Source organism: Mobula birostris, chromosome 30 (genome assembly GCF_030028105.1).
Source record: "Mobula birostris isolate sMobBir1 chromosome 30, sMobBir1.hap1, whole genome shotgun sequence".
Classification (NCBI taxonomy): Eukaryota; Metazoa; Chordata; class Chondrichthyes; order Myliobatiformes; family Myliobatidae; genus Mobula; species Mobula birostris.
The window spans coordinates 33,830,854-33,848,304 of NC_092399.1; the positions used below are offsets into that span (position 1 = coordinate 33,830,854).

The window sequence follows — 17,451 nt, forward strand, 5'->3', positions numbered from 1 at the left end:
AAAGTCGATAGATTCTGGCATGGTTCCGGAGAACTGGAAGATTGCAAATGTCACTCCGCTATTTAAGAAGGGGACAAGGAAGCAAAAAGGAAATTATAGATCTGTTAGCTTGATATTGGTGGTTGGGAAGTTGTTGGAGTCGATTGTTAAGGATGAGGTTACGGAGTACCTGGAGGCATATGACAAGATAGGCAGAACTCAGCATGGATTCCTTAAAGGAAAATCCTGCCTGACAAACCTATTGCAATTTTTTGAGGAAATTACAAGTAGGCTAGACAGGGGAGATGCAGAGGATGTTGTATATTTGGATTTTCAGAAGGCCTTTGACAAGGTGACACACATGAGGCTACTTAACAAGATAAGAGCCCATGGAATTACGGGAAAGTTATATACATGGATAGAGTGTTCGCTGATTGGCAGGAAACAGAGAGTGGGAACAAAGGGATCCTATTCTGGTTGGCTGCCGGGTACCAGTGGTGTTCCACAGGGGTCTGTGTTGGGGCTGCTTCTTTTTACATTGTACATCAATGATCTGGATTATGGAATAGATGGCTTTGTGGCTAAGTTTGCTGATGATACGAAGATGGGTGGAGGAGCCGGTAGTGCTGAGGAAACAGAGGTCTGCAGAGAGACTTGGATAGATTGGAAGAATGGGCAAAGAAGTGGAAAATGAAATACAATGTTGGAAAGTGTATGGTTATGCACTTTGACAGAAGAAATAAATGCAATTATTTAAATGTGGAGAGAATTCAAAGTTCTGAGATGCAATGGGACTTGGGAGTCCTTGTACAGGATACCCTTAAGGTTAACCTCCAGGTTGAGTCAGTAGTGAAGAAGGCGAATGCAATGCTGGCATTCATTTCTAGAGGAATAGAGTATAGGAGCAGGGATATGATGTTGAGGCTCTATAAGGTGCTGGTGAGACCTCACTTGGAGTACTGTGGGCAGTTTTGGTCTCCTTATTTAAGAAAGGATGTGCTGACGTTGGAGGGGGTACAGAGAAGATTCACTAGAATGATTCCGGGAATGAGGGGGTTAACATATGAGGATCGTTTGTCCGCTCTTGGACTGTATTCCTTGGAGTTTAGAAGAATGAGGGGAGACCTCATAGAAACATTTCGAATGTTGAAAGGCATGGACAGAGTGGATGTGGCAAAGTTGTTTCCCATGATGAGGGACTCTAGTATGAGAGGGCATGACTTAAGGATTGAAGGGCGCCCGTTCAGAACATAGTTGCGAAGAAATTTTTTTAGCCAGAGGGTGGTGAATCTATGGAATTTGTTGCCACGGGCAGCAGTGGAGGCCAAGTCTTTGGGTGTATTTAAGGCAGAGATTGATAAGTATCTGAGTAGCCAGGGCATCAAAGGTTATAGTCAGAAGGTAGGGGGGTGGGACTAAATGGGAGAATGGATCAGCTCATGATAAAATGGCGGAGCAGACTTGATGGGCCGAATGGCTGGCTTCTGCTCGTTTGTCTTATGGTCTTATGGGACCTTACAATAGAAAGTAAAATTCTGTTTTAAAACTAAACTGCGTGATGGGACGAAAGCGCAGCATAGAAGAGTATCTGACGGACAACCGAACTGAAAACTAACTGCGTCACCAGGGGTCTCCCTTTCATATACCTGCGGAGAACAGGTCATCATGTGACCTCACTGGCAGGAAAATTACATCATGTGACCTCCGCAAGACCATTCATCATTCTCATAAGACGGTCACAAGATATCCATGAAGTATGTAACAGCAGTCATTCACTGTCCACAGAGTACATGCGGGTAAATGCGAAAACAGTTCTTAAAGTAGTAAATTCGAACACAGTTCTTAGAATGGTAAATTCTAAAGTCCAAGAGATTCATACAGTCAATTATGAGAGACTTTCCTGAAGCAAAGAATTTGTCGAAGACGTCACGTTACCGCTGACCCTTGCTGGAACCTGCCTTGTCTGCAGGATACACGACGATGGAAATAAAACGGTTTAAAGGAACTGACCTTTTCCTCTGTAGAATAGACACTGCACAACATTTACTGCTTTAGCAGAGGTAATCTCATGCAGATCACTCTTTCTTGAACGACGATTCAATAATGGTCGATCCTCTCCAATATCGCCGAACAATATCAGCTTGACTCGATTTCTTCAGGTTCTGTACCTTAGTAATGTCTTCACTCTCCAATACTACTGAAAAGGTACACCAACAAAGCTGGCAGCTATTGGTGAAACTGCCGGCCCAACTCTTCTGTACCTGACAATAGAAAGTAAAACTTCGTTTTAAAACTAAACTGCGTCATGGGACGAATACACAGCACTGCGGAGTATCTGACTGACGATCTAACTGAAAACTAATTGCGTCACCGGGGTCTCCCTTTTATATACCTGTTGAGAACATCATGTGACCTCACTGGTGGGAAAATTACCTCCGTAAGACCATTCATCATCCTCATAAGACAGTAACAAAATATCCATGAAGTATGTAACAGCAGTCATTCACTGTACACAGAGTGTCGTACAGTGTCCACAGTCATTCACCGTTTGCAGAGGGTCGTACACAGTGTCGGCAGTCATTCACTGTCCAGAGAGTTATACACTGTGTCCGCAGTCATTCACTGTCCACAGAGTGTCGTACACTGTGTCCACAGTCACTCACCATCCACAGAGTGTGATACACTGTGTCCAGAGTCATTCACTGTACACAGAGTGTTTTACACTGTGTCCGCAGTGTCAAGTGACCGGCAACAATGAATATAGAATTTAGTCAGGTTTTATGAAAACAAACAAACATTTATGAACCTTTGCTCAAAAATAGCGAAATGTACTTAAATGACTAATTTAACCGGAAGTTAACTGTGACACAGCAACGCTAAAAACACTTCTCAAAAGGGTAAACATGAAAACAGTTCTTAAAGTGGTAAATTTGAACACAATTCTTAGAATGGTAAATTCGAAAGTCCAAGAAATTTATACAGTCAATTAGGAGAGATTTTCCTGAAGTAAAGAATTCCTCGAACACGTCACGTTACCGCAGATCCCAGCCGGAACCTGCCTTGTCCGCAGGATTAATGACAACGGAAATAAAATGGTTTAAAGGAACTGACCTTTTCCTCTGCCGAAGAGACAATGTACAACCTTTACCACTATAGCAGAAGTAATTCATGCAGGTCACTCTTCCACGAATGAAGATTCAATAATGGTCGATCCTCTCCAATATCGCCAAACGATATCAACTTGACTCGATTTCTTCAGGTTCCATACCTGAGTAATGTCTTCACTCTCTAATACTACTGAAAAGGTACACCAACAAAGCTGGCAGCTACTGGTGAAACTGCCGGCCCAACTCTTCTGCACCTCACAATAGAAAGTAAAACTTCATTTTAAAACTAAACTATGTCATGGGACAAATACGCAGCATAGCGGAGTATCTGACTGACGATCTAACTGAAAATAACTGCGTCACCAGGGGTCTCTCTTTTATACACCTGTTGAGAACAGGTTATCATGTGACCTCAATGGTGGGAAAATTGCATCATGTGACCTCTGCAAGACCATTCATCATCTTCATTAGACGGTCACAAGATATCCATGAAGTATGTAACAGCAGTCATTCGCTGTACACAGAGTGTTCTACACTCTGTCCACAGTCACTCACCATCCACAGAGTATCATACACTGTGTCCACAGTCATTCACTGTCCACAGAGTGTTTTACACTGTGTCCATAGTGTCACGTGACCGGCAACAATGAATATAGAATTGATTCAGGTTTCATAAAAACAAACAAACATTTATTGACCTTTGCTCAAAAATAGCACAATGTGCAAAGATAGCAAAATGTGTTGGAGGGAGGAGAAGATGTCGGCACGACAGCAGTGCGCGCGGCCACTTCGGTGGTGATGTCTGTTATCTGTGAAGTAGGGGACCGTGCACAATCCTGATTTGATGGAGACAGATGTGAGAGCACAGAGGAACATCTGGAAAACTTCTGAAATGCCCGCTTCACTGCCGCTGCTACTGTGTGGTAACCGGAATCTCCGGAGCAGAAGGCCCCGAATCCTCGGCTTTGCTTGTTTCAGCGGCTGGGGCGAGGTCAAAGGCACTCGGCAGAGGATGGCGCTCGGGTGGCTGTATCGAAGAAGCTGTAACTATATGTTTTAATTATGTGGTTCTGTCGGTGTTAGTCTTTGGTTTGTCCTGTTTTCTGTGATACATGTTTGACAAATCTTATTGAATTTTTTGATGAGGTTACTAGGTAAGTTGACGAGGGTAAAGCGGTGGATGTTGTCTATATGGACTTCAGTAAGGCCTTTGACTAGGTTCCACACGGAAGGTTAGTTAGGAAGGTTCAATTGCTAGGCATTAATATCGAAATAGTAAAATGGATTCAGCAGTGACTGGATGGGAGACACCAGAGAGTAGTGGTGGATAACTGTTTATCAGGTTGGAGGCCGGTGACTAGTGGTGTGTCTCAAGGATCTGTACTGGGTCCAATGTTGTTTGTCATACATATTAATGATCTGGATGAAGGGGTGGCAAATTGGATTAGTAAGTATGCAGATGATACTAAGGTAGGTGGCGTTGTGGATGATGAAGTAGGTTTTCAAAGCTTGCAGAGAGATTTAGGCCAGTTAGAAGAGTGGGCTGAAAGATGGCAGATGGAGTTTAATGCTGAAAAATGTGAGGTGCTACATTTTGGTAGGATTAATCAAAATAAGACATACATGGTAAATGGTAGGGCATTGCTGTAGAACAGAGGGATCTAGGAATAATAGTGCATAGTTCCCTGAAGGTGGAATCTCATGTGGATAGGGTGGTGAAGAAAGCTTTTGGTTTGCTGGCCTTTATTAATCAGAGCATTGAGTATAGGAGTTAGGATGTAATGTTGAAATTGTATAAGTTATTGGTAAGGCCAAATCTGGAGTATTGTGTACAGTTCTGGACACTGAATTATAGGAAAGATGTCAATAAAATTGAGAGAGTGCAGAGGAGGTTTACTAAAATGTTGCCTGGGTTTCATCTCCTAAGTTACAGAGAAAGGTTGAACAAGTTAGGTCTTTATTCTTTGGACCATCAAAGGTTGAGGGGGGACTTGATAGAGGTATTTAAAATTATGAGGGAGATTGATAGAGTTGACGTGGATAAGCCTTTTCCATTGAGAATGGAGGAGATTCAAACAAGAGGACATGAGTTGAGAGTTAAAGGGCAAAAGTTTAGGGGTAACATGAGAGGGAACTTCTTTACTTAGAGAGTGGTAGCTGTGTGGAACGAGCTTCCAGTAGAAATGGTTGAGGCAGGTTCGATGTTGTCTTTTAAAGTTAAATTGGATAGCTATATGGACAGGAAAGGAATGGAGGGTTATGGGCTGGGGGCAGGTCGGTGTGACTAGGTGAGAGTAAGAGTTCGGCACGGACTAGAAGGGCCGAGATGGCCTGTTTCCGTACTGTAATTGTTATATGGTTATATATCACTCCGGAGAAACATTGTATCATTTCTTAATGCATGTATGCATTTCTAAATGACAATAAAAAGAGAACTGAGTGTTCTAATAATCTAAAGTAACCAGAAGTTAACTGCTATACGGCAACTCTGGAACAGCTCTTAAAAGAGGAAATGCAAATACAGTTCTTAAAGTGGTAAATTTGAACACAGTTCTTAGAATGGTAAATTCAAAAGTCCAAGAGATTTATACAGTCAATTAGGAGAGACTTTTCTGAAGTAAAGAATTCCTTGAACACATCACGTTATCGCTGATTCCAGCGGGAACCTGCCTTGTCCGCAGGATTCACCACGACGGAAATAAAACGTTTAAAGAAACTGACCTTTTCCTCTGTAGAATAGACACTGCACAACATTTACTGCTTTAGCAGAGGTAATCTCATGCCGATCACTGTTTCTTGAACGAAGATTCAATAATAGTCAATCTTCTCTAATACCGCCGGACGATATCAGCTTTACTCGATTCCTTCAGGTTCAGTAACTTAGTAATGTCTTCACTCTCCAATACTACTGAAAAGATACACCAACAAAGCTGGCAGCTATTGGTGAAACTGCCGGCCCAACACTTCTGCACCTCACAATAGAAAGTAAAACTCTGTTTTAAAACTAAACTGCGGCATGGGACGAATACGCAGCATAACGGAGTACCTGACTGACAATCTAACTGAAAATAACTGCGTCACCAGGGGTCTCCCTTTTATACACCTGTTGTGAACAGATCATCATGTGACCTCACTGGCAGGAAAATTACATCATGAGACCTCCGCAAGACTATTCAACATCCTCATAAGACAGTCACAAGATATCCATGAAGTATGTAACAGCAGTCACTCACTGTCCACAGAGTGTCGTACACTGTGTCCTCAGTCATTCACTGCCAGAGTGTCAAACACTGTGTCCGCAGTCACTCACCATCCACAGAGAGGCATACACAGTATCTGCATTCATTCACCGTGCGCAGAGTGTCGTACACTGTGTCCGCATTCATTCACCGTGCGCAGAGTGTCGTACACTGTGTCCGCAATCGTACACTGTCCACAGAGTGTCGTACACTGTGTCCGCATTCATTCACTGTACACAGAGTGTCGTACACTGTGTCCGCAGTCGTTCACTGTGCACAGAGTGTCACAAACTGTGTCTGCAGTGTCACGTGACCGGCAACAATGAATATGCAGGTTTCATAAAAACAAACAAACATTTATTGACCTTTGCTCAAAAATAGCAAAACGTACTCAAACGACTAACTTAAGTCAGAGGGAGGAGAAGATGGCGGAGCGACGGCAGCGCATGCGGCCACTTCGGTGGTGATGTCTGTTATCTGTCAAGTAGGGGACCGTGCACAATTCTGATTTGATGGAGACAGACATGAGAGCATGGAGGAACAACTGGAAAACTTTTGAAATGCCCACTTCGGTGACGCTGCTACTGTGTGGTAACCGGAATCTCTGGAGCAGGAGGCCCCGAAATCCTCGGCTTTGCGTGTTTCAGCGGCTGGGGAGAGGTCGAAGGCGCTCGGCAGTGGATGGCACTCGGGTGGCTGTATCAGAAAGGCTGCTCGGAAGCTCAGAGTTTTCGGAAGGACGAACTCATTGTCGGTTGTGGTTGGTTGCTTCCAAGGCATCAGCAAGTTGACGGTGCCTGGAGGTTTATGGCAGGGAGTTTCTCCCTTTTGCCGCCTGCTATCGGGGACTAGGGAGTCGATCGACTGGGGGACTTTTGAGACTTTATTTACCGTGCCCATGGTTTGTTCTTCATCAAATTATGGTATTGCTTTGCACTGCTGTAACTATATGTTATAAATATGTGGTTCTGTCAGTGTTAGTCTTTGGTTTGTCCTGTTTTCTGTGATATCACTCCGGAGAAACATTGTATCATTTCTTAAGGCATGTATGCATTTCTAAATGACAATAAAAAGAGGACTGGGTGTTCTAATAGCCTAAAGTAACCAGAAGTTAACTGCTACACAGCAACTCTGGAACAGTTCTTAAAGGAGTAAATGTGAAAACAGTTCTTAAAGTGGTAAATTCGAACATAGTTCTTACAATGATAAATTCGAAAGTCCAAGAGATTTATACAGCCAATTAGGAGAGACTTTCCTGAAGTAAAGAATTCCTCGAACACGTCACATTACTGCAGATCTCAGCCGGAACCTGCCTTGTCCGCGGGACACTGCACAAGCTTTACTGCTTTAGCAGAGGTTATCTCATGCAGATCACTCTTTCTTGAATGAAGATTCAATAATGGTTGATCCTCTCCAATATCGCGGAATGATATCAGCTTGACTCATTGTAATCACTTGTGATCATTTTCCAATGTTCTATAGATTCGGGATCAGTTCCCGTGGATTGAAGGGTGGCTAACGTTGTCCCTCTCTTCAAGAAGAAAGGAAGAGAGAAAACAGGGAATTATAGACCGGTTAGCCTGATGTCGGTGGTGGGAAAGATGCTGGAGTCAATTATAAAAGATGAAATTACGACACATCTGGATAGCAGTAACAGGATTGGTCCGAGTCAGCATGGATTTACGAAGGGGAAATCGTGCTTGACTAATCTTCTGGAATTTTTTGATGATGTAACTATGAAAATGGATAAAGCAGAGCCAGTGGATGTAGTGTACCTGGACTTTCAGAAAGCCTTTGATAAAGTCCCACATAGGAGATTAGTGGGCAAAATTAGGGCACATGGTATTGGAGGTAGAGTACTAACATGGATTGAAAATTGGCTGGCTGACAGAAAACAAAGAGTAGCGATTAACGGGTCCCTTTTAGAATGGCAGGTGGTGACCAGTGGGCTACCGCAGGGTTCAGTGCTGGGACCGCAACTGTTTACAATATATATTAATGATTTAGATGAGGGAATTAGAAGTAACATTAGCAAATTTGCTGATGACACAAAGCTGAGTGGCAGTGTGAAATGTGAGGAGGATGTTATGAGAATGCAGGGTGACCTAGACAGGCTGGGTGAGTGGGCGGATGCATGGTAGATGCAGTTTAATATGGATAAATGTGAGGTTATCCACTTTGTTGGTAAGAACAGGAAGGCAGATTATTATCTAAATGGAGTCAAGTTAGGAAAAGGGGAAGCACAACGAGATCACGAGATCTAGGTGTTCTTGTACATCAGTCACTGAAAGTAAGCATGCAGGTACAGCAGGCAGTGAAGAAAGCTATTGGCATGCTGGCCTTCATAACGAGGGGAATCGAGTATAAGAGCAAAGAGGTCCTTCTGCTGCTGTACAGGGCACTGGTGAGACCACACCTGGAGTACTGTGTGCAGTTTTAGTCTCCAAATTTGAGGAAGGACATTCTTGCTGTTGAAGGAATGCAGCGTAGGTTCACAAGGTTAATTCCTGGGATGGTGGGACTGTCATATGCTGAAAGATTGGAGCAACTGGGCTTGTATACTCTGGAATTTAGAAGGCTGAGAGGGGATCTTATTGAAACATACAAGATTATTAAGGGATTGGACACACTGGAGGCAGGAAGCATGTTCCCGCTGATGGGTGAGTCCAGAACCAGAGGCCACAGTTTAAGAATAAGGGGTAGGCCATTTAGAACGGAGTTGAGGAAAAACTATTTCACCCAGAGAGTGGTGGATATATGGAATGCTTTGCCCCAGAAGGCTGTGGAGGCCAAGTCTCTGAATCCTTTCAAGAAAGAGATGGATAGAGCTCTTAAAGATAGCGGGATCAAAGGTTATGGGGATAAGGTAGGAACTGGATACTGATTGCGGATGATCAGCCATGATCACAGTGAATGGTGGTGCAGGCTCGAAGGGCCAAATGACCTACTCCTGCACCTATTGTCTATTGTCTATTGTCTATTGACTCGATTTCTTCAGGTTCCGTACCTTCGTAACGTCTTCACTCTCCAATACTACTGAATGGGTACACCAACAAAGCTGGCAGCTATTGGTGAAACTGCCGGCCAAACACTTCTGTACCTTAAAATAGAAATAGAAAGTAAAATAGAAAGTAAATCTACTTTTTAAAACTAAACTGCGTCCTGGGACGAATACGCAGCATAGTGCAGTTTCTGATTGACGATCTAACTGAAAATAACTGCGTCACCAGGGTCTCCCTTTTATATACCTGTTGAGAACAGGTCATCATGTGACCTCACTGGCAGGAAAATTACATCATGTGACCTCCGCAAGACCATTCATCATCCTCATAAGACAGTCACAAGTTATCCATGAATTATGTAACAGCAGTCATTCACTGTCCACAGAGTGTCGTACACTGTGTCCGCAGTCATTCACTCTCCACACAGTGTCGTACACTGTGTCCGCAGTGTCACGTGACCGGCAACAATGCATATAGAATTGAGTCAGGTTTTATAAAAATAAACAAACATTTATTCACCTTTGTTCAAAAATAGCGAAATGTACATAAACCATTAACTTAACTGGAATTTAACTGCTATACGGCAACTCTGGAACAGTTTTTAATAGGTCAATGTGAAAACAGTTCTTAAAGTGGTAAATTCGAACACAGCTCTTAGAATGGTAAATTCGAAAGTCCAAGAGATTTATACAGTTAATTAGGAGAGACGTTGCTGAAGTAAAGAATCCCTCGAAGACATGATGTTACTGCAGATCCCAGCCGGAACCTGCCTTGTCCACAGGATTCATGAGGACGGAAATAAAATGGTTTAAAGGAACTGACCTCTTCCTCTGGAGAATAGACACTGCACAATCCTTCCTGCTTTAGCAGAGGATATCTCAAAATGCAGGTCGCTTTTTCCTAAACAAAGATTCAATAAAGGTTGATCCCCTCCAAAACCGCCGAATGATATCAGCTTAACTCGCCTTGGCGAATTCCTGTACTTTGGTAAGGTCTTCATTCTCCAATACTACTTACAATAGAAAGTAAAACTCCGCTTTAAAACAAAACTGTGTCATAAGACGAATACACAGCATCGCGGAGTATCTGACTGACGATCTAATTGAAAATAACTGCGTCACCAGGGTTCTCCCTTTTATATACCTGTTAATAACAGGTCATCATGTGACCTCACTGGCGGGAAAATTACATCATGTGACCTCGGCAAGACCATTCATCATCCTCAGTAGACAGTCACAAGATATCCATGAAGTATGTAACAGCAGTCATTCACTGTGCACAGAGTGTCGTACACTGTGTCCGCAGTCATTCACTGTACACAGAGTGTCGTACACTGTGTCCGCAGTCATTCACCGTGCGCAGAGTGTCGTACACTGTGTCCGCAGTCATTCACTGTACACAGAGTGTCGTACACTGTGTCCGCAGTCATTCACCGTGCGCAGAGTGTCGTACACTGTGTCCGCAGTCATTCACTGTACACAGAGTGTCGTACACTGTGTCCGCAGTCATTCACCGTGCGCAGAGTGCCGGACACTCTGTCAGCAGTGTTACATACCACAAGAAGATCTTGTGACTTTCTTGTAGGAATGATGTAATTGTCTTCCAGCTAGAACATTAGTCAGTGTTTCTGTTCCATTGCATATTTGTTTTATGATGTAGTTTCATTTTTAAAACGGAGTGTTACATCCTATTGTGAGGTACAATAGTGCTGGATTGGCAGTTTACCCATTTCTTCAGATTTGTCGATGTACCTTTTCAGTAGTATTGGAGAGTGAAGAGTTTATCAAAGTACAGGATATGAAGGATTAAGAGAAGTTGGTATCATTCGGCAGTTTAAGAAAGGATCGACCTTATTGTGTCTTCGTAGAAGAAGTAGTGACCTGCGTCGAAGATAACTACTGCCAAAACAGCAACGTAGTTCATACAGGATTAACTGCCAACGGGACATCAACCGTCTCGACTTTACCGCACCTCGTTCCCATTCCAACCTTACTCCTTCGGAACGCTCTGGTCTCCACTCCCTCCGCACTAATCCTAACAGTATTAAACCCGCCGATAAGGGGGGTGATGTTGTAGTCTGCCGTATTGACCTCTACCTTGCCGAGGCACAGCGACAACTCATGGATACCTCCTCTTATTTACCCCTCAATCATGACCCCACTAAGGAGCACCAGGCCATTGTCTCCCACACCATCACCGACTTTATCCGCTCAGGGGATCTCCCATCCACTGCTACCAACCTTATAGTTCCCATACCTCGCACTTCCCGTTTCTACCTCCTACCCAAGATCCACAAACCTGCCTGTCCTGGCCGATCTATTGTCTCAGCTTGCTCTTGCCCCACCGAACTCATTTCTGCATACCTTGACACGGTTTTATCCCCCCTTGTTCAATCCCTTCCGACCTATGTTTGTGACACTTCTCACGCTCTTAAACTTTTCGATGATTTTAAGTTCCCTGGCCCCCACCGCTTTATTTTCACCATGGATGTCCAGTCCCTATATACTTCCATCCCCCATCAGGAAGGTCTCAAAGCTTTCCGCTTCTTTTTGGATTCCAGACCTAATCAGTTCCCCTCTACCACCACTCTGCTCCGTCTAGCGGAATTAGTCCTTACTCTTAATAGTTTCTCCTTTGGCTCCTCCCACTTCCTCCAAACTAAAGGTGTAGCTATGGGCACCCGTATGGGTCCTAGCTATGCCTGCCTTTTTGTTGGGTTTGTGGAACAATCTATGTTCCGTGCCTATTCTGGTATCTGTCCCCCACTTTTCCTTCGCTACATCGACGACTGCATTGGCACTGTTTCCTGCACGCATGCTGAGCTCATTGACTTCATCAATTTTGCCTCCAACTTTCACCCTGCCTTCAAGTTTACCTGGTCCATTTCTGACACCTCCCTCCCCTTTCTAGATCTTTCTGTCTCTATCTCTGGAGACAGCTTATCTACTGATGTCTACTATAAGCCTACTGACTCTCACAGCTATCTGGACTATTCCTCTTCTCACCCTGTCTCTTGCAAAAATGCCACCCCCTTCTCGCAATTCCTCCATCTCCGCCGCATCTGCTCTCAGGATGAGGCTTTTCATTCCAGGACGAGGGAGATGTCCTCCTTTTTTAAGAAAGGGGCTTCCCTTCCTCCACCATCAACTCTGCTCTCAAACGCATCTCCCCCATTTCACGTACATCTGCTCTCACTCCAACCTCCCGTCACCCAACTAGGAATAGGGTTCTCCTGGTCCTCACCTACCACCCCATCAGCCTCTGGGTCCAACATATTATTCTCCGTAACTTCCGTCACCTCCAACGGGATCCCACCATTAAGCACATCTTTCCCTCTCCCCCCCATCTCTGCTTTCCACAGGGACCGCTCCCTACGCGACTCCCTTGTCCATTCATTCCCCCCCATCCCTCTCTACTGATCTCCCTCCTGGCACTTATCCTTGTAAGCAGAACAAGTGCTACACATGCCCTTACACTTCCTCCCTTACCACCATTCAGGGCCCCGGACAGACCTTCCAGGTGAGGCGACACTTCACCTGTGAGTTGGCTGGGGTGATATACTGCGTCCGGTGCTCCCAATGTGGCTTTCTATATATTGGCAAGACCCGACGCAGACTGGGAGATCGTTTTGCTGAACACCTATGCTCTGTCCGCCAGAGAAAGCAGGATCTCCCAGTGGCCACACATTTTAATTCCACATCCCATTCCAATTCTGATATGTCTATCCATGGCCTCCTCCACTGTCTGAGTAGCCTCCAACCTGATGGCATGAACATTGACATCTCTAACTTCTGCTAATGCCCCACCTCCCCCTCGTACCCCATCCATTATTTATTTATATACACACATTCTTTCTCTCTCTCTCTCTCCTTTTTCTCCCTCTGTTCCTCTGACTATACCCCTTGCCCATCCTCTGGGTTTTCCCCCCCTCCCCCTTTTCCTTCTCCCTGGGCCTCCTGCCCCATGATCCTCTCATATCCCTTTTGCCAATCAACTGTCCAGCTCTTGGCTCCATCCCTCCCCCTCCTGTCTTCTATCATTTCGGATCTCCTTCTCCCCCTCCCACTTTCAAATCTATTACTAGCTCTTCCTTCAGTTAGTCCTGACGAAGTGTCTCGGCCCGAAACATCGACTGTACCTCTTCCTAGAGATGCTGCCTGGCCTGCTGCGTTCACCAGCAACTTTGATGTGTGTTGCTCATACAGGATTTGCTCGCCAAAAGAAACGTCCATTGCTTTTAAGCTGTTTATTTCCTTCGTCGTTAATCCTTTGGACAGAACTAGCAGGAAAGTCGCGTCTTTGAAGAAATCCTTCTCCAGAGAAGTCTCTCCCAATTGAATGTATAAATCTGTTGGACTTTCGAATTTATCATTTTAAGAACTGTATTTGACTTTACCACTGTTTTCACATTTATCACTGTAAGAACCAGTACCGAGTGGCAATTTGTTGAATGGCCGCATAGCAGTTAACTTCCCGTTAAGGTTTTTCGTTTTTTTTTATTGTTTATCAGTGTTTAATAAATGTTTGGCTGTTTTTATATAATCTGTCTCGATTTATATTCATTGTTGCCGGTTACGTAACATAAATTGTGGGGGCTCGTTCAGATTTTTCTTGGCAGTTGATCGGGACAGGACTATGCAAGCATGTGCAAGTCAGTCCGTGAGTCAGCGGGAGTATTTAAAAGAGGGCAGTTTGACGGAGCGGGCGACAGGGCAGAGGGAGACAGGGTAGGAAGGCTTTGGTTCGAGAGGCTTCGGTGAGCAGAGGCTGAGGACGAGCTTCACTCCAAGTGAGGACCTCTCCAGAGTCTTCAGCGAGGAGACTATGCCACAGTTGGAGAGGGGGAGAAGTGGTGAAGAGATGACCGCTAGGCTGATTCAGTGTGCTGCGTGCATGATGTGGGAGGTCAGGGACACTGATAGTGCCTCTGGCTCCTAGACCTGTGGAAAATGTGTCCAGTTTCAGCTTCTGAAGGACCGTGTTGCAGCACTGGAGAGGCAACTGGAAGACCTTAGGTTGATCCAGGGAAACGAGAGTTTTCTGGACAGGACCTACAGTGAGGTCGTTACACCCAGGATACAGGAAGAGAGTAGGAGGATGACGATGAGCAAGGAAAGGATGCTTGAAGTACAGGAGACCCCAGTAGATGTGCCTCTCGTAAACAGGTTCTCCCTCTTGGAAGCTGTCGGGACAGAAGATGATGCCAGCCTGAGAGGCGGTCAGGTCTGCGAGTCAACAATTGGCGCTGAAGCAAAGCCGAGGAGACAGACGTCAGGCAGAGCCGTGGCAGTAGGGGACTCCATAGTGAGAGGTACAGAAAGGGGGTTCTGTGGCAACAGGCAAGATTTAAGGATGGTGTGTTGCCTCCCTGGTGTCGGGATCCAGGATGTCATGGACCGATTGCAGGGAATCCTCAAGAGTGAAGGTGAACATCCGGAAGTGGTGGTAAATGTCGGCACAAATGACGTGGGGGAAGAACGGGAAAGACATTCTACGGCGCGACTTCAGAGTACTCGGAAGAAGGCTGAAAAGCAGGACTTCCAGAGTGGTTATCTCCAGTTTGCTTCCAGTTCCCTGTGCTGGAGTGGACAAGAACAGGGAGATACTGGATTTGAATGTGTGGCTGAGGAACTGGTGCAGGAAGCAAGGATTTACATTCTTGGACCACTAGGGTATGTTTCGGGGTAAGGATGAATTGTACAAAAGGGACGGGTTGCACCTTAATAAGCGAGGCACCAGCATTCTGGCAGGCAGGTTTGCCTCTGCAACACGGGTGTGTTTAAACTAAGTAGTGGGGGGGAGGGGACGAACTGGAAACAAAAGGATGGAGTAAAGGGGAAGTGAGAATAAGAAAAGTTAAGACAGACAGCGGAATCAACAGAGCAGAAAGCTGAAGAAGGGATTGTACAGTATGACCAAGTGAAACAGGAATTGATATAGGAGGTGAGGGGAGTAATGAATTAAAAGTATTATATATGAATGCACGGAGTATAAGAAATAAAGTGGATGAGCTTGAGGCTCAGTTGGAAATTGGTAAGTATGATGTTGTGGGATTAACAGAGACATGGCTTCAAGTGGACAGGGTCTGGGAAAAGGATATTCAAGGGTATACGTCCTATTGAAAGGACAGACTGATGGGCAGAGGGGGTCGGGTGGCTCTGTTGGGGAGGAATGATATTCAGTCCTTTGCGAGGGGCACATAGAACCAGGAGACTTAGAGTCAGTATGGATAGGACTGAGAAATTCTAGGGGTAGAAAGACCCTAATGGGAGTTATCTACAGGCCCCCAAACAGTAGTCTGGATGTAGGGTGTAAGTTGAATCAAGAGTTAAAATTGGCATGTCACAAAGGTAATGCTACAGTTGTTATGGGGGACTTCAACATGCAGGTAGACTGGAGGAATCAGGTTGGCACTGGACCCCAAGAAAGGGAGTTTGTGGAGTCCCTCCGAGATGGATTCTTAGAACAGCTTGTACTGGAGCCTACCAGAGAGAACGCAATTCTAGATTTAGTGTTGTGCAATGAACCGGATTTGATCAGAGACCTCGAGGTAAAGGAGCCATTAGGAGGTAGTGACCATAATATGATAAGTTTTAATCTACAATTTGAGAGGGGGAAGGGAAACTCAGAAGTGTCAGTATTACAGTTGAACAAAGGGAACTATGGTGCTATGAGGGAGGAGCTGGCCAAAGTTCAATGGAACAATACCCCAGCAGGGATGACAGTGGAACAGCAACGGCAAATGTTTCTGGGAATAATGCGGAAGGTGCAGGATCAGTTCATTCCAAAGAGGACAAAAGATCCTAAGGGGAGTAAGGGGAGGCCGTGGCTGACAAGGGAAGGAATCGACAGTATAAAAATAAAAGAGAAGAAGTATAACATAGCAAAGACAAGTGGGAAGCTGGAGGATTGGGAAACTCTTAAAGAGCTTAAAAAGGCAATACACGGAGAAAAAATAAGGTACGGAGGTAAATTAGCCAAGAATATAAAGGAGGATAGTAATAGCTTCTTCAGGTATGTGAAAAGGAAAAAAATGGTTAAGACCAAAATTGGGCCCTTGAAGACAGAAACGGGTGAATTTATTATGGGGAACAAGGAAATGGCAGACGAGTTGAACAGGTACTTTGGATCTGTCTTCACTATGGAAGACACAAACAATCTCCCAGATATAAAAGTGGCCAAAGGACCTAGGATAATGGATGAACTGAAGGAAATTTATATTAGGCAGGAAATGGTGTTGGATAAACTGTTGGGTCTGAAGGCTGATAAGTCCCCGGGACCGGATGGTCTGCATCCCAGGGTACTTAAGGAGGTGGCTTTAGAAATCGTGGACGCATTGGTAATCATTTTCCAATGTTCTATAGATTCAGGATCAGTTCCTGTGGATTGGAGGGTGGCTAATGTTGTTCTTCTCTTCAAGAAGGGAGGAAGAGAGAAATCAGGGAATAATAGGCCAGTTAGCCTGACGTCAGTGGTGGGAAAGATGCTGGAGTCAATTATAGAAGATGAAATTACGACACATCTGGATAGCAGTAACAGGATCGGTCCGAGTCAGCATGGATTTACGAAGGGGAAATCATGCTTGACTAATCTTCTGGAATTTTTTGAGGATGTAACTATGAAAATGGACAAGGGACAGCCAGTGGATGTAGTGTACCTGGACTTTCAGAAAGCCTTTGATAAAGTCCCACATAGGAGATTAGTGGGCAAAATTAGGGCACATGGTATTGGGGGCAGAGTACTGACATGGATTGAAAATTGGCTGGCTGACAGAAAACAAAGAGTAGCGATTAATAGGTCCCTTTCGGAATGGCAGGTGGTGACCAGTGGGGTACTGCAGGGTTCAGTGCTGGGACCGCAGCTGTTTACAATATATATTAATGATTTAGATGAGGGAATTAAAAGTAACATTAGGAAATTTGCCGATGACACAAAGCTGGGTGGCAGTGTGAAATGTGAGGAGGATGTTATGAGAATGCAGGGTGACTTGGACAGGCTGGGTGAGTGGGCAGATGCAGTTTAATGTGGATAAATGTGAGGTTATCCACTTTGGTGGTAAGAACAGGAAGGCAGATTATTATCTAAATGGAGTCAAGTTAGGAAAAGAGGAAGCACAACGAGATC

General features: G+C 44.7%; 1 protein-coding gene across 1 annotated transcript in view; it reads right to left on the bottom strand.

Moving 5' to 3' along the window:
- Positions 1–2,173: 2,173 nt before the first annotated feature.
- The window catches only part of LOC140190473 (potassium voltage-gated channel subfamily KQT member 4), a 140,132-nt gene continuing 124,854 nt past the window's right edge, over positions 2,174–17,451 (bottom strand). The window contains exon 2 of the mRNA XM_072247087.1: positions 2,174–2,240. Coding sequence (XP_072103188.1) covers positions 2,174–2,240 — 67 coding nt within the window. The remainder of the gene's footprint in view (positions 2,241–17,451) is intronic.